This window comes from Vombatus ursinus, unplaced genomic scaffold (assembly GCF_900497805.2).
Source record: "Vombatus ursinus unplaced genomic scaffold, bare-nosed wombat genome assembly UNPS02009173.1, whole genome shotgun sequence".
Lineage (NCBI taxonomy): Eukaryota > Metazoa > Chordata > Mammalia > Diprotodontia > Vombatidae > Vombatus > Vombatus ursinus.
In genome coordinates, this window is record NW_020948951.1 from 11,343,259 (window position 1) to 11,367,223 (window position 23,965).

At 43.5% G+C, this 23,965-nt stretch overlaps 1 protein-coding gene across 2 annotated transcripts; it reads right to left on the minus strand.

Moving 5' to 3' along the window:
* Positions 1-44: 44 nt before the first annotated feature.
* Positions 45-23,605, minus strand: AKAP8L (A-kinase anchoring protein 8 like). Of its 2 annotated transcripts, none has more exons than XM_027851080.1 (14): positions 23,408-23,605; positions 18,534-18,608; positions 11,003-11,035; positions 10,271-10,511; positions 7,347-7,785; positions 7,024-7,120; positions 6,857-6,927; positions 6,510-6,561; positions 5,240-5,348; positions 3,292-3,433; positions 2,830-2,935; positions 2,126-2,256; positions 1,338-1,433; positions 45-973 (listed from the first exon to the last, which is right to left on the minus strand). In XM_027851080.1, exons 1-14 carry the CDS (start codon positions 23,418-23,420, stop codon positions 632-634), a joined length of 1,947 nt encoding a protein of 648 aa, XP_027706881.1. In that variant the 5' UTR covers positions 23,421-23,605; the 3' UTR covers positions 45-631. The 2 variants fall into 2 exon arrangements, with proteins under 2 accessions (XP_027706881.1, XP_027706882.1); XM_027851081.1 differs by having other exon boundaries at positions 10,454-10,511; positions 23,408-23,602.
* Between the last annotated feature and the right edge of the window lie 360 nt (positions 23,606-23,965).

Below are 23,965 nucleotides of genomic sequence, written 5' to 3' on the forward strand. Positions count from 1 at the left end.
CTCCAACCAAAAGACTAAGGTTAAGACTTTTATCAGTTGTGACTGAACATTTATTTAAAATTTTTACAAACAATATGATGTTGACTCTGGCTTTGCAGCAAAAGGAAGAGATTAAAACAAAATAACTAAACAGGCAGAGCTGTTGTGGGGACCTGGGGCAGAACTAAAACACAGGAAAAAGCCCTTTCAAACCCAGAACCAACCTACCTTTTAATTACATACAAAGCTGCCTAAGGAAGAGGACCAGGAGCCAACAGTTTTTCACATACCCTGTTGCAGATACAATAAAAGATGATGTTCCTAAAGATACCTCAGAACTCAAGGAGCACAAAACTGAGATAATAGTGTAGTTGGGGTTTCAAAACAAACACTCAATCCTCTATATTCCTTCCTGCCCCATAACCTCCTACTACAACAACCAAAAAACAAACAAAAAAAAAAAACCCACCAAAAAAACCAAACTCTATTTCCATAATCATTTACAAAAAAAGAGGCCAGGCTTTCAAGGGCCAGCATAAGAACAGGTATCCAGGTGGGTGTTAGCAATTCTCACACCCCAATAAAAAGATTTAATGATGGCTCTAAAACAGGTCTGAGCACTCTCATATTTCTTCCCTGAAGTGTGGTTCCTTCATTCTTCATCATCATCAGCTTCCACATCCAGGCCTGGGATGCCCCGGATTTGCTGTTGCAAGGCACCCCCTAGCAAGGGCACAGGTTCCTCCTCTGGGGGTAGCTCCAAGCCCAACTGCTCCTCTATCAAACTCTTGGCTGGGGTTTGTTCGCCGGCCCTTGCTGTTACTTCAGGTTGCTGGTTCTGGTCCCCTGCCTGAAGCTCAGGTTGTCCTGCAATGCTTTTCTCCTTGGTTTTGTTCTCATCTTCCCCTTCAGCCACTCCTTCTTCTACAGCACTGCCCTCTCCTTCTTCTTGCTCCTTTTCTTCTTCGGGGTCATCCGTGAAGGGATTCTCACCCTGAGGACAACAAACACACACCAGTCCATTGGTGCTATCTTTCCCAAGCAATCCTGCTCCCTAAATTCCCAAATCTTTCCTTCACCACCTCTCATCATCTCTACTGCCCTCACCAGGGGGAAAGCCAGGATCCCATCTGCCTCCATTCAACAAAGACTAGGATCTTCTCAGTCCCTACCCCTTTCCCCAAAAGATCTGAAGGCATATACCAATTTGGAGGTATGAGTAAAGTCATGACTTCCCATCCCCAAGCTTGAGATTAGCCCAGAAGAGTGTTGGGCCAAAAATATGTATGTGCAAGTGCACATGTATTGGAGGGCAGGCTGAAGGCAAGACACTTCCTGGGCCAGTCAGGCCTGATTACCTTAAGATAGCGTTCTAGCTTCTTGCTAATGAGCTTATTGTTCAGGATACTTCGAGCTACCACGAGTGAGGACTTCTTGGACTGTTCCATCATGAGCTAAAAAGAAAGAATAGAACCCACTTGAGCATATGGAACCATCCTAACAGTTCAATTCCCAGGAAGCCAAAGGTCGGGAGCTTCACGTAACTACTAATACCCAATTCATTATCTCTATAGCATATAAAATTTATAAAGCACTTTTTTTTTTAACAAGCCTGTGAGGTAGGTAGGTAGCACATTTTCAGATAAAAGTTTCAATGACTTGCCCATGTTCACAAAGCTAGTAGGTGTTCAAGGCCAAATTATAATCCAAGTCACTAGACTGCAAATTCGGCACTTTCTATTACACTATGATGTCTCTGCTGTGGCTTAAAAGTATATCACCCTATGGGTAACCTGGTGATGTGCCTCTCCAAGTGAAGCCAATCCTTAAAGATTTATAAATTTGTCAGTAGGCCCACAGCCTAAGTCTTTCCAATTTAGGAGGCTCTGCCCACTTGGCCTTGGAGAATCTCAAATCACCTCCAAAAAGGTATCAGAGTACAACTTTAATAGAGGGCAAGAATTATTGTTCCAATTTTATAGGGGAAAAAAAAAGAGGAAAACCAACGTGCCCATGGTCATACAATCAGGAAGTACTGTAACCAGATGTAAAGCCTAGTTATCTGCCTTTAAACCTAGCACTGCCACCACCACAATTTAATGCTTTCTTGACTAGGTATAGGGTAGCACCAAAGCATTCTACCCACTCTTCTGTTTCGATTGTGTTCCATGGACTTGAGGTGCTTCTGTATGATCCCAAACTGCATGGGAATGAAGAGGTCACAGGCTGCACAGTGAGCTGCCTCCACCTTCTTCACAAAGTGCTCCATGGCAATCTCTGCAAGAGAAGGAGCTGCTGATGTCCAATTCCTACCAGTATCCCTACTGGGATAGATTTAATCCCAAATTACCTTTTTTTTTTTAAGGCAATTGGGGTTAAGTGACTTGCCCAGGGTCACACAGCTAGTAAGTGTCAAGTGTTTGGTCTGAGGCCGGATTTGAACTCAGGTCCTCCTGACTTCAGGGCTGGCACTCTATCCACTGTGCCACCTGGCTGCCCTTCCAAATTACTTTTGAGGGGCCCACTGATTGCTACTACAAAGTCCCTCTCGATTACAAAAACAGAGAGGTCTTTAGGTCCAGCCACCAAACCCTAACACAACAGATGCCGTGGTCCTATTAGAGGCCTCAACAAACCCAATCTTCTTTCCCCTCCCTTTCACCCCAAGAATTAACCCTAGGTACTTCAGGCTCAGGAAAGACTTTTCAGTTATCATAAAGATCATGGGAATCCTCTCTAATTTGGACCCAAAATAAGGGCCAAAAAACAGCTTACATGGACAGTCCAAGTCAAGGCAGACCCAGCTATCCCTTGGGTCACCATGGTGGAAAGAGGGAAGTTGACATTCACCTTGAGTAAGGTCTTGATCTTTATAGATCTGCTGGATCACACCATTTAGGTCCTCAATGGTTTTGCGACGTTCTTCTGTCTTCTTGGTTTTGTTAGCAACGTATTCCTGGAAGTGCCAAACAGGAATTATCAGGATATCTATAACTGAAAAAGCCAGGATGGACAAGGAGTGTATATTTGTTTTGTTTAAATCCTAAAAACAAAAAAGGAAGGATGGGGTAGCTGAGAAGGAAGCAGACACAGAAGTCAAGTATGTGGGGCACGCTCTTGGTCATGTCATTTCCTTTTGGTTTTGTGATGGTGATCTCTCTTGCCTGGTCTGGATAATAAACCCTAATATTTGCAGTTTTCTCTGTGTTTCGGAGAAGAATGGAAAGAGGTCAAAGCAGTCCTATTCCCCAGCAAAAAAAGGGGAAAGGTGATAAATACCCAATGCACCCCAAAATCAAAAGAGAAGATCACCTGCAAAAAGTCTGCAGTCTGTTTTGGCAATTTAGTGCCTACAAACTTGAAATGTTCCTTGTGGAACTTGCTGTCTAAGTGGCTGGTCATCTCATCATCATAAAAGGTCCGATATTTGCAGAGAGAACACACAAATTGGATCCTGGTAGAAGAAAAAACAGAGGTCAAGCAACGCCTGCATAAAGGGTGCTACTACCAGCACCAGGTCTCTGAACCACGAAGACAGCAAACCTAAGAAATGGGTTGGGGCTACAGGTTCTGATACTCAAATTGCTTCCTTATGGGACTCTGAGGCCCCAGAAGGGGAAAACTCAAAAGTTCTGAAACTAGTTCCCATTCTTCTTCAAGAAGAGACATTAACACCATGAGGGAAGAATTATGTCACAGTGCAGAGTGGAGAACAGGTGAGAATTTCTAAACTGTACTTACTAGATAAATAAAGCAGGTTTTACTGGCTTCTCTAAGGGGTAATATAGAAATGTTCTTCCCATAGATAGGAAGAGCTAATCACTGGAGGCAATGCTATGTCTGGTCTAGATTCAGGGGAGTCAGCTACTTCTGAAAGAGACAAAGACTAGATGGAAAGGTGCCAGTGGGGTGCTCAGGCAGATCTCTCCATGAAAGTAGGGAGAACACCTAGGAGAAATAACTGGGGCCAGGGAAGGGGAGGGCAGTCAAACTCGGAGGATCTGGCCCCATGGTGCAGAGAGAAGAGATCAGTCCTGAGCCATTGCCCGCTGAGAGGTGCTGTGTCTTCCTGGGGCTCACCACCCCACCCCATCCTCAGCTCAGAGAGCCTAGGTGTGGTGGAAGGAGGGAGGGAAGAAGGGGCTGGATGCAGCCCAGCCTCTGGTGCCTGCTGCCTCATCTTCCTCTTCCAAGAACAAAAAAGTCTGACCTGGAAGGAGGGTGCCCAGCATGATGGTAGCTGGGAGCCACCTGTATACTGAGGTGGTCAGGGCCAGGCTGTCCATAGCAGGTTCCCCTGGGGGGCTGGGGGCCTGAGCCGAGAGGCAACGGTGGCCGTGGCAGGGGACGGAGGAGGCTGGCCTCCACCAAGGCCTCAGGACGGGTTCCTACCTCTGCCGTCCATATCTGGGCCACGGGAACAGCTTTGTCTGGAGAGCCCAGGGGCCCGGCGCCGGCTTGGCCGAGGAAGATCCAGCAAGAGCAAGAGTCTGAGTCGGAGGCAAACACCAGTTCGGGGGCCCTGAGGGCAAATAGACCCGACAGCAGGGGCGTAAAGGGCTCAGCCACCTGCCGGACACGGGCCTGAGGCAGACTGGCCCCTCCAGCACCAAGTCACGGAAATGTGGGAACTTCTGCCATAGACTGGGCATAAGGGCAGGGCCCAAGGCTCCCGAGATTCCCCCACTGGTGTTTCAGTCTTTCCCAGGCATGGTAGTAGCCACTTGGCCACAGGTTTGGGCTGGAGAGGTGCCTCAGAGTCTCTGATGAGCTGGCCCCCTCCCTTGGGGGCCAGGGGCCCCCACAGCACCTCTGGGCACGTTCGGTGACCGAAGCGCTGGAGCTTCTGGGCAACAGTGCCAAGCAGTGTCAGGTCCCAAGCCGGAGAAGCAGAAACGTTACAAGGTGGCCTCTGGGGGGCAGGGGGACAATTCAGGCTCTTAGTTATGCAACCAGGGCCTTGGAAGCCCTGACTGGTGGGAAGCAGGGTCCATGCACAGACGAGCAGGTGCCAGCTGCCAGGGCAACACTGGGCCCCATTGAAAGGCCAGAGGGAGAGACGAAGAGGCAGGGCCAGGTCAGGAGTGGAGTACATCATTCATCTCCTGAAAGACCCCAATTGCCCTGGGAAGGTGGGTAGCCTGTGGCTGCCAGGAAGGCTAGCCATGGGGAAGAGGAAACGGCGCTTGCTGGAACCCCTGGCCAGCCACAAGTTGCTGGGGCAGAGGCTGGCAGATGAAACGAAAACAGAAAGTGTTACCTTTCCACCATGCGGTCCCGCTGTCGTTTCTTCTGCTTCTCCTGGGTCTTCTTGCCAGCCTGTAATTTGCGTTTGATTTGACTGATTTCCTCCTGAATGGTCAATGGTCCTATGAAAACAAGAGGGACAGGAAAACCAGGATAATCGTCATATCTACTCTGCAGCATAAAGGGTAGATTCTGTTGCCCTTCTTCCTCCCAGCTACCAACCACAGCAGGTGGTATTCATTTGGTAACATCTACTAAAGTCCAACCTGAAGAGTCAGGGGATCCCAAGTACCTTTCCACGTCCAGGGAGCTGAATTTAGAGATAAGAGCTGGGAAGGAAAAGGGAGAGGTGACCCCCTCCTGGTTCTGTGCTACCCACACCTTCCCAAGGTGCTTCACCCACCTCTATTCCTGCTGCGCTTAGGAAGGACCTCTAGTGGGCCCCAGGGAGCTTATGAACCCCCACTCTCTGTCATGTTTGGGGCCAAGTTCCCAACCCCATAGCTTTACCAAAACACGGCAGCTCGGGAATTCAAAGGGGTTAGTGGGTAGCTTTGTGACAACCCTGACAATAGTTCAGTGGCCAATCCAGCATGACAGAGGCCACAGGGAATGACATAGTAGCAGCCAATGATAGCTATAGGAAAAGCTTAAAATGCCCTGCCCACCCACCCCCAACCAGTCACCGAGGCAACAGTGGCCAACACTAGAGTTGCTGTTTGGTACCTGCTGGTGCTCATCACACGGGTGGGGGGACACGGACTCCCAACTGGGGCTGGAGAGGCGCTAAGGGAGAGGACACGCAAACCAGAGCCGTAAAAACTGGAACGAGGGGGCCACGGCTCGGACGTCAACAACTGCCAGCCACTGAGAAGAACTTGCAAGTGGGTGTCACTATGGGACCAGGGAATGGTAGGAGTCATAGGGCCATGTGCCTGATTGTGGCAGGGGTATGTATTCCTTGGGGGACCCCAAACTACCTGGCTTACCTAGAGATATTGGAGAGCAGACAATAGGTCAGAGGTGGCTGGCTATGCCCAACACTAACCCTAGCCTCTGGCTCAACAGAGAAGAGGATTTGTGCTTAACTGCATACAACAGTACAACCAGCCCATAAGGGTGGGTCACAGGCAACCTGAAAGTATTAGAGTCAATGGATACCCTGCCAAATCCCAGAACCACCTCCCCACAGCTGTGCCCACTTAAACTGCCAGTACCTGCATGGTCTTTTCTAAGAGGGGAATGTCCAACTGCAACTACAAAGCACTCAAATATACACCCACCTTTTTCAGCATCTTCTTTCCCTTCTTCCTTTCCTTCCTCCTCTTCTCTTTCCTGAAAATTCAAAAGATCAAAACCTATGCACAAATAGATTCTATAAAATCTACCACAGAAAGGATAATCCTACAGGTTCCTGTGGTAGATTCAAACAGGATCAGCATTTTAGGGATTCCCCACCATTATAACAAATAAACTTTTCCCAAAGTCATACATGTCTTCTACCCAATTGGTAGTCTCTCTTCTACCATGCTCAAATTCAAGTTGGCACCCAGCTGGCTGGCTATGCACCCAGGTGGGGCCACCTTTTGTCTAGGAGCAAGAAAGTCAAGTGTCCCAAAGAACCACTTACTGCTCTGGAGTTCTTTCTGGCTGTATCAGGGATGTCTGTTCCTTCTGCTGTCTCACCTTCAGTCCCCTCATCTGAAAGAGAAGTGCAGCATCTCAGGAGTTATGATTCATCTCCTTATGAAAAAGGGGAGCAAGTGAGGAGAGAGTGGCTGACTGGCAGCGTCTCACCGTTGTCAGAGTCGCTGTTCTCAGAACCATCCGTCTTAGCTGCTTTGCTGTCAGGTTCATCGGTGCTATTGGATTGTTTTCGCTTCTTCTTTTTATTCTGCAGATGAAAAGGAAAACCCAAAATTGAGTAAAAGTGGTTAGTTAATACACTAAATGAACCATGGTGCTCAATTTTAAATAGAGTTAAGTATACATGATAGAGTCACTTTCCTGATTTAGACAGGGCCTGGCCAACAACAAATGCATGTCTATAACACTGAGCTGTTCCATATTCAATGAGTTGTCCCTGTCTTCAATGCCCAACTACAGGGAACAGTCCTTACCCTGAAGTCTGCAGTAGCCCAGGTCTTCCACGTCCTTCTCATTTGTTTCATCCCACTGCCAAGTCCGAAGCCAAATCGCATGTTCCCATAGGAGCCTCTCATGCTCTGAAACATGCCGTATTCAGGAATAATGTTCTGAGAGAAGAGGGATGGGAGGCGGGACGACCCTGGTACACGCTGGCCCCGGGCCCCCATGGGCTCATCCCACACGCGCCCATAGCCCGTAGCCATAGGCTGGTTAGTTCGGCCATCTCTGGCCCAGCCCTGTGCCCGACGGCCAAAGGCATCACGGACTTGGAAATGGTCCCGGTAGGCATCGTAGTGGCCTTCATAGGCCATCTCCATTTCAGGGTCAATCTCACTGTAGTCATAGCCGGATCTGTACAGATCCCGGTCGCTCAGTGCAGCCCTGGAGTCATATGCTTCGTAGGAATCATACCTGTAAGAGGCGCACAGTATTGCATCAGTGACCCGGGAAGGACTCAAGAATACAGAGTCCAGGACAGTGCACGACAAATATATAGCTAAGTGGCCTATGAGAACAAAAACCACTCTTCCCCTCATAAACAGTATAAAACCGAGCAGTTTTGGACTAAGCAGGAAGGACCTGCTTTGCACAAGCAATACAGACACTATAGCTAAATCATCTGAGAGTTCTGATGGCTTCAATAGCAGCCAGGTGACACGTTCTCACCGTACAATTTCATCTGTATGATCAAACCCTTCAGTCCCTAGATCAGAGGGAAAATAAAAGTCCTAAAAAGCAGAGCCAAATGCTTCTGGCCATTTCAAAAATGGCAGAGACAGAGATCCCCCTAACCTACTAAAGACCAGCTTCATTCTTCCTTTCTACCAACTCAAATCTGAGTTACAATTTTTATCCTCATGCTTACAAAGTCCAATTTCCCTGCTTCTCCACAGAAGCTCTCAATATTCAGAGAAACAAATTAAAGAGACAGTATCAAACCAAGAACTTGGGAAGCAAGTTTACTACTGTATATACTGCCACTTTCGTCATGGTAACCTTCCCTAGGAAAGATAACAGGTAAAAGAAACGTTCTAAACCTAAAAGCTTCAGCTTCCCATTCCAATTCAATAAAGGAAGTCTACGGCTATTCCTACATACACTGTAAAGCCCTAACACCCAAAAGAATTCCCTTTGATCGTAGGGAAGTGACAGAAAGAGCAATTTTGTTTTCCAAAACTGACAAAGCCTTTCCAGCAATTTGAGATAGATCTTTGCCTTCATCTGAGCAACACATACTGTAGATACTAAATACCATCAACTGTTGAAGAGGCAAGCCTCTATGTTTAATAAGAAAGAATTCACCACAGCTTGAGGAAGACCAACAGAAAAGGTCGATAAACTATTCTTGAAAGCCCAGACTCTCCGGTAAGTTCATGAAACACAGGCATAGAAATGATGATTTCATTAACAGAAACTAACAAGGCTACAAACCCTAATAGCTGGTAAGTTTAACAGCAAGGATATGAAAATAAGAAAAGCACAATGGCTGAGTAAGAAGTAATAGCTCTTTCTGACTTCAAAGTCGGCCTAAATACCAAAGAACAACCCTGCCACTTATCTACCACAACCAAAGTTCTGAAGACAGCTTACGAAGTATAATCTCAAACCAGATCCTCAAGGTGTGCCACTATAGGAACAAAGACTGGCTGTGTTAGCCCCCAACATACACAACCAGTGTGTGACTTGAGATCAATAACCAAATAGGAGTGCAAAGAAAGAAATACAAACTTGGCTCAAATTTATCATGTTGTCCAACCAGCTTCTTCTTAAAAGTTAGTGACTCAGTTACTAGTCTCATGTCTACAATACGTTGTTTCAAAAGGGAAGGAGGGTCATTATTAAAAAAAACACAAGAGGCCGTGCAAGGCATTTGGCTTTATTGCACTGCAAGTGTCAGAAACCATTTGTTGGGGCCAGGCTGCCCTGCTTTCCAATTTACCTCCAAACTGAGGAAAGTTTCTATGCAAGATTAGTGCTTCATATTCAAAACAACAGAGACAGTTTCTGCTGATGCTCTTAAAACTATCTTTCTAGGGGCTCTAGGGCTTTTTTCACATTCTTTGCTCTGCCCTAATCTGAACAAAGTCTTTTTCTAATCTGACTTTGATGGTATATGTGGTTTTCTGAGAAAATTCCAAATAATCTTTAGAAAAACATGGATAAATTATACCTTTCCCCACCCCATCCCCCCCACCAAAACCCCAGGAGCACATATTTTATATCTCCCTATTGTTTAACATTTTGTTGTTCAGTCATGTCTCAACTCTCCATGACCTCATTTGGGGTTTTCTTGGCAAGATACTGGAGTGGTTTACCATTTCCTTCTCCAGATCATTTTAGAGATGAAGAAACTGAGGCAAACAAGGTTAAGTGACTTGCCCAGGGTCCCAGAGCCCTAGTAAGTGTCTGAAGTCAGATTTGAACTCAGGAAGATGAGTCTTCCTGATTCCAGGCCCAGCACTCTATCCGCTGCACCACCTATGGTTCTGCACAAAGTAGGTCTTAATATTACAACTTCCTGGTTTAACTGGCAACTAAGCAAACACAAATTATTTTACTGATTTCACATACATTTAATGGAACTAGAATGCTAAACTGACATCACCATTCATGCCAAATCCATGGTCCTTGCTTCTCTGGAGGAAGGAAAGCAGGTTATAATTTGTTATTGTCTCTAAGTTGAGAAGGAGACTATCTACCACCTCTGCTTGGGTTCCATGCCACACTTGGGAAGTAAGAAGAAGGGGGAAAAAAAGAAAAGAAAAAACACGCCTGAACCTAACCTAAAAACCTAACCAAGGTGGTTGAAAAAAGTGTAGAGGGAGCAACAGCTGACTGAAAGCATCTACCACTATATCCTATTACTGAACAGTCTCACCTTGACAGCTACACTCACCTGTCTCCACCTGAGCCATATAGTGCTCCTTGCATCATGTCCGTTTCTACGTGAGACACCACATCAAAGCGCTGGTTAATTTTGGACAGAACATTATCGGTACCGGTGCTAGCAGAAGCATTAGGGTTTGTATTTGTGTCGGAGTTAGGAATTTCCCAAGAGTTTGAACTGGCCATACCATACCCATAATTGGTAGTGTTATCCTGACCATATCCATATCCATAACTATAGCTCTCGTAACCTGTAACAAGAGATATGGACAACTCCAGTCACACAATCTGAGGCAGGTCCATTTTAAGCTGGCCTCTTGGTTTATAACCATTCCAACCTGGAGTCTCTGGTCAAAACTCACTTAAGGAACTTTATTAGCTCCACAGAAAGAGATCAGTGGTGTATCCAAAGGCTCATCACCAAACTGGTCTGAATCAATTACAGACCTACAAGGATAACTCTTCAAAAGGAAAATGTAATGGCATATATACTGAAAAATACAACTAATTTTATGGTGGACTTGGGTTTTATAAAAATAGGCTTTTGGCTGGGGGTGGGGGTGGGAGAAGAGGAAGAAATCTGAATGTAGCCAGCTCTGGCACAGATTTAACTGCCAAGTCACATTAAAAGCCAATTAGTTCTTCATGAATTTTTATATTTATACCTGGGACAAAAGAGCCAAACTGAATATACCACTGGTTTAGTCTCAAGGGAAAAATTCTTTTTTTACATCATACTTACCTCTGTTTGTCCCAGAGTTCCAGGTTCCATATCCTACAAAAACAAAAACCATCACTAATTAAACTCCAAACTGTGTATAATGAACAAAGTTCAATGTCTAAATATTTTATTAACACATGCTAACTGGCAAAGTGAGATTATCTACATGTCATAATCCTCACATCAGTGATGCAAAAGCTACCACCCAAAAAGAAACAACAGAACAAAATCAGGTAGCTTACAAGTCAGGAGACTGACACAGATCATACTATATGCTTTTACTACATAGCAGTACAGCAAGTATATAGGATAATATAACATATAGTATAAAAGCTGCAGCCTCAAACACCCTGCCACCATTTGGTGAGCACGACCACCCCTTCCCCTACCCCCTTCCAGTTCTCAATTGGTAAATGATGCAAAGAGAATCTGTAGCTCTCTGGGCCTCCCTTAAACCCAGCAACACTTTCACATAAAGTAAAGAGGCTCAGACTACTAACCCAAAGCAGTAACTAAGGGAAGGAGATCCAATGGGATAGCTCACTTTTCTAAGTTATATGTAATAATTTCACAGGCATGTATATAAAACTCAGAAATTATGCTAATCAAATCATCAAGATAAATCATTGAATAGAACCTAACTGGACCAGAAAAATGAACTATTATAGAAATGACAGTATTAAGGGAGCAATGACTACTTTGGCAGCATGTTATAAAGAAGCAATTCAGTATAAAAAAAATAAGGAAAAGCAACCAATTTATACTGCAAGGCAGGAAAGTCTCTCCTGCTGTCCTTAAGGACAAGATGGTACATTTGTTCATTCACACAGAATCTCACAGTTGGAAAGAATAGCTTTCACATCTTGACATTTACTAGTTAACTCTATAACACTGAATAAGTCACTTGTCTCTCTGAGCCTCAATGTCCCTTGAACGTAAAACTGGAATAATAGTACCAGTAATCTAACTCAAAGGGGTGTGAGGAAGCACAAATGAAAAAATGTATGTGAAGAGCTTTGCAAACCTTAAAACACCATATAAGTGACAGATCTAATTTCTCCCTTGCTTCTAGTTCTGCTTCCAGGGGCCAAGGAAAAATGCGTAATTCTTATTCATGTGAAAATACTTTGAGACAGCTAATACATCACACTATCCTACTCTCCTCTAAGTTTATTAATCTAGGAGCAGCTTATCTAGTCCTTCCTAAAATATGGCACCCAACATCGCACCTATCAGAATGGCTAACCTGACAAAACGGGAAAATGATAAATGTTGGAGAAGATGTGGGAAAACTGGAATATTAATGCATTGTTGGTGGAGTTGTGAACTGATCCAACCATTTTGCAGAGCAATTTGGAACTATGCCCAAAGGGCTATAAAATTGTGCATACCCTTTGACCTAGCAATACCACTTCTAGGGCTATACCCCAAAGAGATCATAAAAATGGGAAAAGAACCCACATATAGAAAAATATTTATAGCAGCTCTTTTTATGGTGGCAAAAAAATTGGAAATTGAGGGGATGCCCATCAGTTGGAGAATGGCTGAACAAGTTGTGGTATAGGAATGTAATGGAATGCTATTGTTCTATAAGAACTGATGAGCAGGCAGACTTCAGAAAAACCTGGAAAGATTTGTATGGACTGATGCTGAGTGAAGTGAGCAGAATCAGGAGAATGTTTACACAGTAACAGCCACGTTGTATGATGACTAACTTGCCAGACTTAACCCTTCTCAGTAATACAAGGATCTAAGACATCTCCAAAAGTCTCATGATGGAAAATGATATCCACATCCAAACAAAAAACTATGGAGTTTGAATGCAGATAGAAGCACACTACTTGCTATTTTTTTCCTTGTGTTTTGTTTTGTTTCCTCTTTCTTGTGGTTCCTTCTATTGGTTCTAATCCTTCCTTACAACATAACTAATGCGAAAATATGTTTAATATGATTGTATATGAAAAGCCTATATCAGATTGCATGCCGTCTTGGGGAGGGAAGGGGAGAAAATTGAAAACTCAAAAGCTTGTGGAAGTGAATGTTGAAAACTAAAAATAAATTAATTAAAAAAAACAAACAACAAGATAAAATAAAATAAAATATGGCACCCAAAGCTGAACATAATGCACTAGACGCAATGATCTATGACCAACATGGAGTACTGCAAAACTATAATTCTTACACGCTAGATACTAACTTCTTTTAAAGCAGACTAAAGTTAAATTAGCTTTAATGGTTGCCACATTTTGCTAATTCCCCTCCCTTCTGATGTTCAACAAACTCCCCAGGAGCTTTAAAAAACACACACAAATTAATGTCTAAATATGTCTCCCATTTTATTCCTGGAGTCAATTTAAAAACACAAATATAGGATTTCAACATATTAGATTCAACCTATTATTCTAGTCTATTGAGATCTTTTTGCAAGCTGGTTCTATAATCCAACAAGTTATAGATCCTTCCCAGCTTTGCACTACTTGCAAATTAGATATGTTATCTGCTTCATCCATTTACTTTTTATTAAGCAGCATAGGGTCAAAGACAGATTATTGACGGATCCTATTAGCACAGCAAGTTCTCAAAGTTTAGTCTAGGGACCTATGGGGGTCCTTGAGACCGTTCAGGAGATCCATGAGGTCAAAATTATTTTTATAATGATACCAAAATGTTTTCATTTCTACTATGGCAAATATGAATAGATATAATCAACATAAACAAAAGCAGGGGAGGAGGATCCTCAATAATTTTTAACGGTGTAAAGAAGTCCTGAGACCAAAAAGTCTGAGAACCCCTGTATTAGAGAAATCCCTCAACAGTGACCAATTAATGACTAATCTTTATGTCTAGTCAATCTGGCCCACAAGGCTCCATCCAGTGTACAAGGACAGTATGTGAGGCTATGTCAAATGCTTTGCTAAAACCTAGGTAAACTATCACACATGGAGAAAACTACTAATAGGAAGACTCCCCAAACCCCTCTTAATTCTCATGCTTTTCCTCTTTTAATAATTTATTTATCCCATATATAGCTCACTTTGCATATATTTGTTTGCATGTTGTCTCCTGCATTAGCTCCTTGAGGGCAGAACTGTCTTTTGCCTCTCTGTATTGCCCACACTCAGCACAGTCCCTGGCACACAGTAGGCACTTAATAAATGTTTACTGATTGATTGATTGATTGATCTTAGGTACATAAAGACAGTGAGTATGAAAACATGGCATGGTCCTGCAAGAAGAGTCAGGAATGCTAAAGTTCAAAATGAGCTAAGGATGGATGGAGAAGAATGGCTAAGAATAAAAAAAAGGATTTGGGTTTTTTTTTTTTTAAAGCTTCAAAAGGAAAAAAAGAAGCTCTAAAAAAGGACAGGATAACTGTAACTAAGGATGGATAGAGGAAGAGCTGTCCAAGTCTTATTTTGCTACTTTTGCATTCCAAGGAAAATGAACTTTGGACTGGGAAGAACAGAATAGAAATAGCCAATAGCAGCTGATAACTAAGATAAACAAGGAGCGACTAAGAGAACATTCTGTTTCCTTCAATAATTTCAAGTCACTTGTCTGAGATGAAATGACTGAATGTTCCGAAAGAATTGGCAGATAGCTAATGGTCAGATGTCTACTTAGACAGAAGTATCTAATGGAGCACTCCAGGGATCACTACGGAGCTTTTATTTGTTTAACATTATTATCAGCAATGTCGATAAAAGTATAAGATGGCATGCTTACACAAAGCTAGAAAGGATAACTACTAACATATTATATACCAGATTTAAGATTTGAAAAGATTGTGAAAGGCTAGAGCAGGGGTGGAGAACCTGTGGCCTTCTAGGTCCTTGGCTGTGACCTTTTGACTGAGTCCAAGTTTTATAGAATACATCCTTTTATTAAGGGGATTTGTTCTGTGAAGTTTGGATTCAGTCAAAGGGCTGCACTTGAGGACCTAGAGGGCTACATGGGGTCTTGAGGCCACAGGTTCCCCACCCCTGGGCTAGAGCATTGGGTCCAATCTAATAAAATCAAATAGAATAGGGATAAATATAAAGTATTTAGTTTTGAGTTTAAAAAAAAAAAAAACTGACTATTTTACAGAGAACTCACACAAGGCAAGCATTCACATGGAGGTCAGAAGAATCAATACAAGGACAGTCTTAAGGTGTCTCTGAAGAACTATGGAATCAATTGTGAAACATGTGGGACACTTGCACAGGACGGCCCAGTATGGCATGCCCACATCAAAGAAGGCACTGTGCTCTTTAAGCAAATCAGAATCACAGTAGCTCAAAAAAAACCAAACCAAAACAAAAAAAAAAACATGAGACGCACAAATTTAGAGACATCTCCACTCTAAATGTTTATATGGACACATATTTGTGCCCAGTGTGTGATAGAGCCTTCCAAGCTCCCAAAAGAGTGATGTCATTTTGGTCCTCTTTGTCTCAAAGGCAAAGGACAACAATCAACCAACCAACTCTGCCCTGGTCTGACCACTATCAGAACAGCATTCAGTTCTGGTTGACACATTTCAGGAATGGCCAGAGGAGGGCAACCAAGATAGTTAAGGAACTACAGTTCATGACTTGTAAACATCAGTTTTAGAAAATACGGGCAAAATAGGGGCAGCTAGGTGGCGCAGTGGATAGAACACCGGCCCTGAAGTCAGGAGGATCTGAGTTCAAATCCCACCTCAGACCAAACACTTGATACTTACTAGCTGTGTGACCCTGGGCAAGTCACTTAACCCCACTTGCCTAAAACAAAACAAAACAAAAAACCAGAAAATAGGGGCAAAAGTGGGGAAGGAGGCAGAGGGAATTGGTCCATCAGAGCCATTTCCCAGCATTTGCAGGGTTGTTCTATGCTAATAGGATTAGCCTGGTTCTGCTTGCCCCCAGAGAAGAGAAGTAGGAATAGAAGATAGAAGTTATAGAAAAGCAAATTCAGGAAGTTTTTCCTTAATCAAGCCTACCAATTAGAACTATCCAAAACTGGAATGGGAATGGGCTGCCTTGGGCAGAGAATTAGTACCCTACCACTGGAGGTTTTTCCAGCAAAGGCTAGATGACTAAACTTAACCATAGAATGGAAGTCTTGTTTGTCAGGTCATTTAAGTGCCTACTATGTGCCAGGCAGTTTGCTAAGCACAGGAGATACAAAGAAAGGCCAAACAGCTCCTTCTTCCAAGGATATCACAGTCTAATGGGGGGGACAACACGCAAACAACTATGTACAAACCAGGCAGCTAGGTCACGAAGTGGTTAGAGGGCAGTGCCTGGAATCAGAAGAACCAAGTTTAAATTCTGATGCAGACACTTACTAGCTGTGTGACCCTGGGCAAGTCATTTAACCTCTATTTGTGTCAGTTACCTATCTGTAAAATGGGGATAATAATAGCACCTACCTTCCAGGGTTGTTGTACTTACTAGCTGTGTGACCCTGGACAAGTCACTTAAAAAAAAAAAATTTCCATTTGCCTCAGTTTCCTCATTTGTAAAATGAGCTGGAAAAGGAAATGGCAAACCACTCCACTATCTTTGCCAAGAAAACCCCAAATGAGGTAACTAAGAGTTGGTTATGACTGAAAGGACTGAACAATAACAACAGCACTTACGTCCTAGCATTGTTCTAAGGATCAAATGAGATAATACTTGTAAAGTACTCAGCACAGTGCCTGGCATATAGTAGGTACTATATAAATATTAGCTATTATTAGCTATATACAGGATAAAGTAAGAGAAAATCAACAACGTACTAGCATTAAGGGGGACTGGGAAAAGACTCTTGTAAAAGGTGGTACTTTAGGTGGGACCTGAAGGAAGGCAGCAGATAGAGATAAGGAGAGAAAGAATGCAGTTGGGAGGGAGACAGTGCTTTTGTGTGAGGAACAAAAACAAGAGCAGCAGTAGCCACAACGGGGAGGGGTGTGTGTGTGTGTGTGTGTGTGTGTGTGTGAGTGTGTGTCTGTGTGTCTGTCCAGATCACCTATGGTGTCTCCTCCAGATCTGGGATTCTGGCTAGATGACCCCAACACCCTGTGAAGAGCTAGAAACAGAAGCATGGTACAGTGAAAAGACTGCATTTCAGTCAGAAAAGCTCAGTTCAAACGTTTCCTATGAGATCCTGAATGAATCATTTCATCATTGGGCTGGATGACCTCTGAAGCCACTTCCAGCTCTAAGTCTATGCCTAAGTAGAGAAAAGGAAGCAGGCCCTTCCTGTAGCAAGATCAAGGGGATCACCAAAGGACAGGCCACATGTTCTCTACGGATTATCGAAAAAACAGAGGAAGGTTTCCTATGCACTGTATAAAGCTTCTATAAAGATTTACTGATAATGAGGAATAAATAAAGCATTGGCACAGTGTAAGTGCTGGCAATGCAAGAGCAAGCAGACAAGTTCCTGCCTCAGGGAACTTACATTCCAATAAAGGAAGGGAAGAGTGGGGGGGAAGAGTATTCAAAAGACCAGGAAGCTTTGAAGGCTTGGTTCTAGGTAAGATGATGATGATAATGACGACAGCAGCACTTCGCAAATACCTAATTTTATAAAATAAAAGTTCACCCATTAGAGCTCCTCCTCTCAGGGGCAGAGTACAAGGTTCTCTGTACAAGGAGGGAGACATGGACAGAAAATTCTCAGATTGAGAAAGTATGATGGATTTGCGATGGGTACTAGTGAAAAGGATACCCACACTAATGCAATCAGGGATCCACTGAAATAAATATTTAGATTTTTTAAAAATATCAACTTCATAAACAGAAGATGAAGGAGACTATATCTTCTTTTAGTTGACCATAAACTTGATAAGGGGCCATCATGTGATTACTTAAAAAAAAACAAAAACCCAAACTATTAGGGTTGATCTACATTTGGACAAGAATTTAACTGCTGTACTCTAGTAGTAGAGAATTCATAATCCAGAGTTCAATCTAGATTATATGTAAAATGCAGTAAAAAGAGATCGAATGATTTGGCATAGCTGAACCACCCTAAGTTTATGAAACACTTTTAGAAGTGTTTCAGAAGGTAACTAGCTTGGATCATACGATCTGAGGTTCCTTCCAGCTCTAGCTTTAAAAAGTCATCTGGCTCTTTTGCCTCATTTTACAGCAAAGGAAAAGTCTCCATTTCAAGAGGTCAGCCTACTACCCTGGGCGAAATTTAATTATTTGGTGTCTGCTGGAACCAATCTCCTGTACTTTAACCGATTACCTTGTTCCCCCATGCTGATTTTCTCAATGATTACCTTGATACTGTTCTATATTTAATAGTGCGGAACTACTCTGAAGGACATCCTTGCCTATCTTGCTAGATGTATCAAATACAGACCTCAAAGATTTTCATCCTATCGATCCTAATGTATTTCCTACAAGTGTCCAACACAGAAGTATAAAATTTCTAATTAAAATTTTAAGACTACTTACACAGGTAGGCATTATATATGCAGAAAGTTTAACCTTGCCAAAGAAGCAAGGGTCATCTGCTGTCTTTTGCCACCAAATCCCAATCTTAGTCACTTTTCTTCCCTGTTTGAACATGAGAAATCTAGACTTACCATAGTCACATGTGGGCTGGGCAGTAGTATCAGAATATGTGGATTGCAGAGTTGTTTCTGATCCTTGAACAAACCCTAGAGACATGTAAAGTAGCATCATCACTCAAGAGAAACGCATGGAATTGATAACCATCCCTTTCCTACAGACACACACACATACACACACATGATCATATCAATAAAGAAGGAATTTCTTTTAAATCATTAATGAGGAAGACTCAAACTTAATTTTTTTCTTATAAATGCATTCTTGTTTGTACAACGACCTCACTGTAGAAGTACATTTGAACCAGAAAGTAGACACCTTATATAAATTTTTTTAAAAAGAGGGGGCCTGCATTAAAAATTAATTTGGTAGCTACAATAGCAAACAATGTTATAATTTGAAATCATGTCATATGAAGGAACTGGAATACTTAGGACAGAAAAAGAGCCTTAAGGAGAATTATAATTGTTATTTTAAGGAAGAAATTATAAGATTTGTTTTGTTTGGCCACAGATGGAAATTACAAGGGTGACTTCCCTTCACTACAAAGGAAAAACTTCTGGCCAACTGAGAGCTGTCCAAAAGTGAAATGGGTTACTTTGAGTTAGCAGGGATGGGCAACCTATGGCCTGGAGGCCACCTGTGGTCTTCTAGGTCCTTGAGGGCGGCCCTTTGACCGAGGCCAAATTTTACATAATAAGTAAATCCTTTTCTTAATGGAATTTGTTCAGTGAAGTTTGAATTCAGTCAATGGGCCAAAAGTGAGGACCTACAGGGCCACATGTGGCCTAGAGCTTACAGGTTCCCCACCCCTGAGTCACAGTACATTGTTATCACTGGAGGGCTTTCAAACAGATAAAAAAGATGTTGCAAAAGGCATATATGGGCAGATGCTTCCAGATCAAGAAATCTTCCAATGATATATTACTTTATTTAGCAAAAATAACAAGCTAACATCTATAAAATTACGAGACAATCAAACTATTTAAAAGAAAAAAAATTGGTATCCCTGAAAGAGTATTATGGCCATGATCGACCATTTATACTCATTTAATTTAAGAGGAATTTAAATTTAAATTTAAGGTAGGGGAAGATGACCAGCAACATCAGTATCCTGACTTCCCAATTTTAAACATATATATGCATTTCAACAAGCAAGTTTTTACATTTTAAACTATTTTGTTAAAAATCAATGGGAGAAAAAAAGACATTCAAGTAGTCTTTCTTTTTTATTTATTGATGATTGTGTAAATGTTACTGTATTTTTCAATTTCCCCCTCAAAATTTAACTTAATCCAAAAGAAAATATTCTATTTAAATGTGTAGAAAATGCCAGTGCTATTAAAACCTAGAGAGTCACTATAACAATGAATCCAGGTGCTTGAATTAACTTTGGTAAACTCATTAGTATGACTTTGTTTAAATCTAGTTATTCAATAGTTGCCCTTCTGTCTACAAATGTGATTGATATTATGAACTGAGCTATATATATATATTATAGTCAACTGTTCTTCAGTATTTAAAGACTAATCCTGGCATTGAGTACTGTGAATACTGGCAAGAAATGAGCTGGAGCTAGCACCTGGCCTATTAGAGTCTATTTATAAAATAGCTCAAAAGAAAGATTACACAAGTATATTTCCCTCAAGTGCCTTGAACATAAGAAAATATTGACTTAGTTGTAACATATCATGGTATTGTTTTAACAAACTCAAATCCCCACTGATTATGTGCTCTTTAAGGTCAAGGGACCATGTTTTATTTATCCCAGCACCAACATCTAGCACTAAGCCTTGCACAAAATTTGTTTTTGTGCAATAATACATCAACTATTTCTAGGGAACTGATGGGTGAAGAAATTGAACTAGTGAATTCTGGTTTTACTCCAAAGTAGGCTTGCTCCGTTGAATCATGTCTTCCTTATATATATTAAAAGTTTAATAAATGTTTTGTTGATTTCATAAAATTTGTTTATTTCAGAAAGACTATCACATAAGAACAAAGGCACCCGAAATTTTCTCAAGATCAAAAAGTCAAACAAAGCCTTTCTTTCAGAAGATGTGAGGCCACAAAGGTGGCAAGTAATTTGGTTTTCAAAGGCCTCCAGCAGGTCTAAGGAGGAAGGATAAAAGTGAATAAAGTCAAAGAAACTACAATTAACTGTTTAATTGTGTAAATAAGCATTAGCAAACAAGATTTGCCTCAAGGTCAGAAGCGTAAGTGCAGTTTGTTTCCCAGAACCTGAAAATTTCTTCCTCTTCTCATAAAAACATGTTATTAAATGAACTGGAAAAACCAAATCAGTACTTCATTAACTTAGCCACACTAATAACTCTGCACAGCAGATACTATCTAAGCCAGTTGCTTCTACTTTATAATCATCTAGAGCAAGGCCTCTTAAACTGTGGGTCTCAACCTCCCAGAAGAGTGTGTGTATTTGCTCACACTCACACTTCTCCCATTAGAAAGTACACTCCCGGGGCAGCTAGGTGGCGCAGTGGATACAGCACCCGCCCTGAAGTCAGGAGGACCTGAGTTCAAAGTCGGCCTCAGACCAAACACTTCACACGTACTAGCTCTGTGACCCTGGGCAAGTCACTTAACCCCGATTGACTCGATTGCCTCACACATGCACAAAAAAAAAAAAAAAAAAAAAAAAAAAAAAAAAAGAAAGTTCACTCCCTTTACGGCAGAGACTGTTTTTCCCTTTGTATCCCTAGCACTCAACACAGAGCCCAGTATATGAAATTTGATTAACTAATGTTTTTTGATTCAAGTCATTTCAACAAGCATTAAGTGCCTACTATGTGCCAAGCACAGGGCTAAGACTAAGGATATAAAGGAAGGTGGGGAAAAACAACTCAAAAAAACAGTCACTGCTCTCAAGAACCTCTAATGAGGGAAACAACATGCAAACGCCTATGGATAAATAAAATACATACAGTATAAACTGGAGATAATGTTAGGAAGGAAGATGAGCTAGTATTAAGGAGGATCAAGAAAGACTCTTTGTAGAAGGCAGGATTTTAGCTGGGAGATGAAGAGGAGGGGAAATTCCAGGAATGGGGGACATGCTGTAAAAATCCACATTTGGAGTGTCTTGTAGGAGGAAGGGCAAGGAAGTCAATGTCAGGGGATTGCAAAGTCCTTGGCGGGTCGGTAGGAGTAAGGTATAAGACTGGAAAGGCAGAAAGGGGCTAGGTTATCAAGGACTTTTAAAGACCAAACAAGATTTAATATTTGGTCTTGGAAGTACTAGAGCCACTGGATTGATTTCAAGATCCACTCAAATAAATATGACAGCTTTCTGCACTTTAAAACATGCCATCTCACATTTCAACTTCTTTGAGTCATAATTTCCAGTGTTCACAATAACTTGTTTGGCACAACTACCACTTATCCCTTCCCAAATGATTTTCTTTTTTGTTTGTTTTTTATTTTAATATGAGGCAATTGGGGTTAAGTGACTTGCCCAGAGTCACACAGCTAGTGAGAGTTATGCATCTGAGGCCGCATTTGAACTCAGGTCCTCCTGACTCCAGAGTCCGTACTCTATCCACTGCGCCACCTAGCTGGCCCCGCCCCCAAAATGATTTTCTTTAGGTGAGTTCAATGGACTTTAGCCCTATGTCGTCCTACAGGACACTTAAGAAGACACAACTTCCCCGGATCTGTTTTTCCATTTATAAACTAAAGGGACTGAACTAGTAGACTCCAGCTCTGCCGTCTACTGCCAAAATGACCGTGGATATTTAATTTCTTAGGTATGTTTCCTCACAGGTAAATGAAGGAAGTGGACCCTAGATGACCTCTAAGATCCTTTACAGACCTAAATCTCTAATCTTGGATGACCACTGCTTGAGACCCTTCCGGTTTTTAAAATGCCACAATTTCATGAGATGGTGCCTCTTATTTCTGCCCCTCTCTCTACTGCAGGGCCAGGGTTCCTTCCGCGTCTCTTTTCCTGCCTTCCTAACTTCCCAATCTCAAAGCCAAGCCCGACCCCCCGGAATGCCCGGATCTGTCTAAGGGTCCTGCCCAGTTGACCACGAACGCACAGTCCACCAACAGTGGAAGGAGACCCGGGGCTTGGCAGATCGCATCACACCCTTCTCAGGGTGCAGGGGAGTGTCTGTCACCCGGCAACCGAAGCTGCTTCCCAGAATCACGGGATCACCCCCAAGGAAGCGGACAAACCCTCTCGAGTCTTACAAAGGAGCTGCCCCCAGGCTGGAGAGTCGGGGCGGCAGTCTAGCCCTGCCCACCCGGCCGTCTGGGCGCGCGGCCCCCCGCCACGCATCTCCCGCCCCAATTCTTACGCATTTGCTGCCTTGGATCTGCAGATCCGCGGGGAACCGGAGCCCCGGAGGCCCGGTCCCCAGCTTGGCTCCCTCTCAGGGGCCGGGGAAGCTCGAATCCCACCCGATGCCCCAGCGCCTCCTTCTGGTCCGATCCCTCCCCACCCCTCCCTCCCGGCCGGCCCCCAGTTCTATGGCAGAGGAAACTGAGGCCCAGAGAAGTTCAGGGACTTGCCCAAGGTCGTCCAGACAGCAAGTCACGGAGCCAGGATTTGAAGCCAGGTCCTCTGACTCCTGAGCCTCTGCTCTCGGTCAAAGAGCACTGTCCCAAAAAGAAACGAGGCCCCTCCCAAACGAAGAGCCACGGAAGCCGGGCGGCGGCGTCATCAAAGCCGGGTCCCAGGTGAAGGGCGTCCGGCCCGACGTAACCCAAGGCCGGGGGGCGGAGGTCGAAAAGTTGGGCACGGCGCCATCTTAAAGCCTCAGACCGCACACTGGAGGCCTCGTTCTCTCACTGAGACTCGGGGCTGTTGCTGGAGCTCGGGTTCACTTCTTCGATCTGGTTCTCCTCGATTAGGAACGGTCCTTACCTGTGTAACTCATGGCGGCCAAAAGCTCCGGGAATCTCCACAGCTGCTCTCTGCCTCGGCGGCCTGTTGTGCTCCACTCTCCCCTCCCCCCCCGCCAAGACCCCGCCTCCCGCCCGAATTGGCTACTGTCTGCCAAATCTGCCAACGCTATTGGCTCTTTCGACTGTCCTCAATAGGGCTGCAGGTCGTCATCCGAGGTCAGTGGCTCGAGGTGCTGCCAATCTGTTAGCTGCGTGCTCCCTCCTCCCCTGCGCTGGCATCCACTAGGCCGTGATTGGCTGAGAGGCTCCCGGGAGTACAAGACCATATTGGCCCTGCCCCTCCTAACAAGCGCACTGCGAATGCGCCCAAGGCTCCAAGTGGGTGTGAGGGGGAAGGGCGTGACGTCTTTTCCGTAGGTAGTAGTTAAATTGAGAAGCCAATGGCTTGCGAGGGCGGGGCATAGGTTAGAGAGGGCGAGGTAGAATCTCGTAACTAGGCGGGCGCCGTCAGGTCCAGTAGGTGGCGGGTAGCTTCAGGACACTCTCCAGCCCAGACCAGCAGTCCGTTCCACCACTG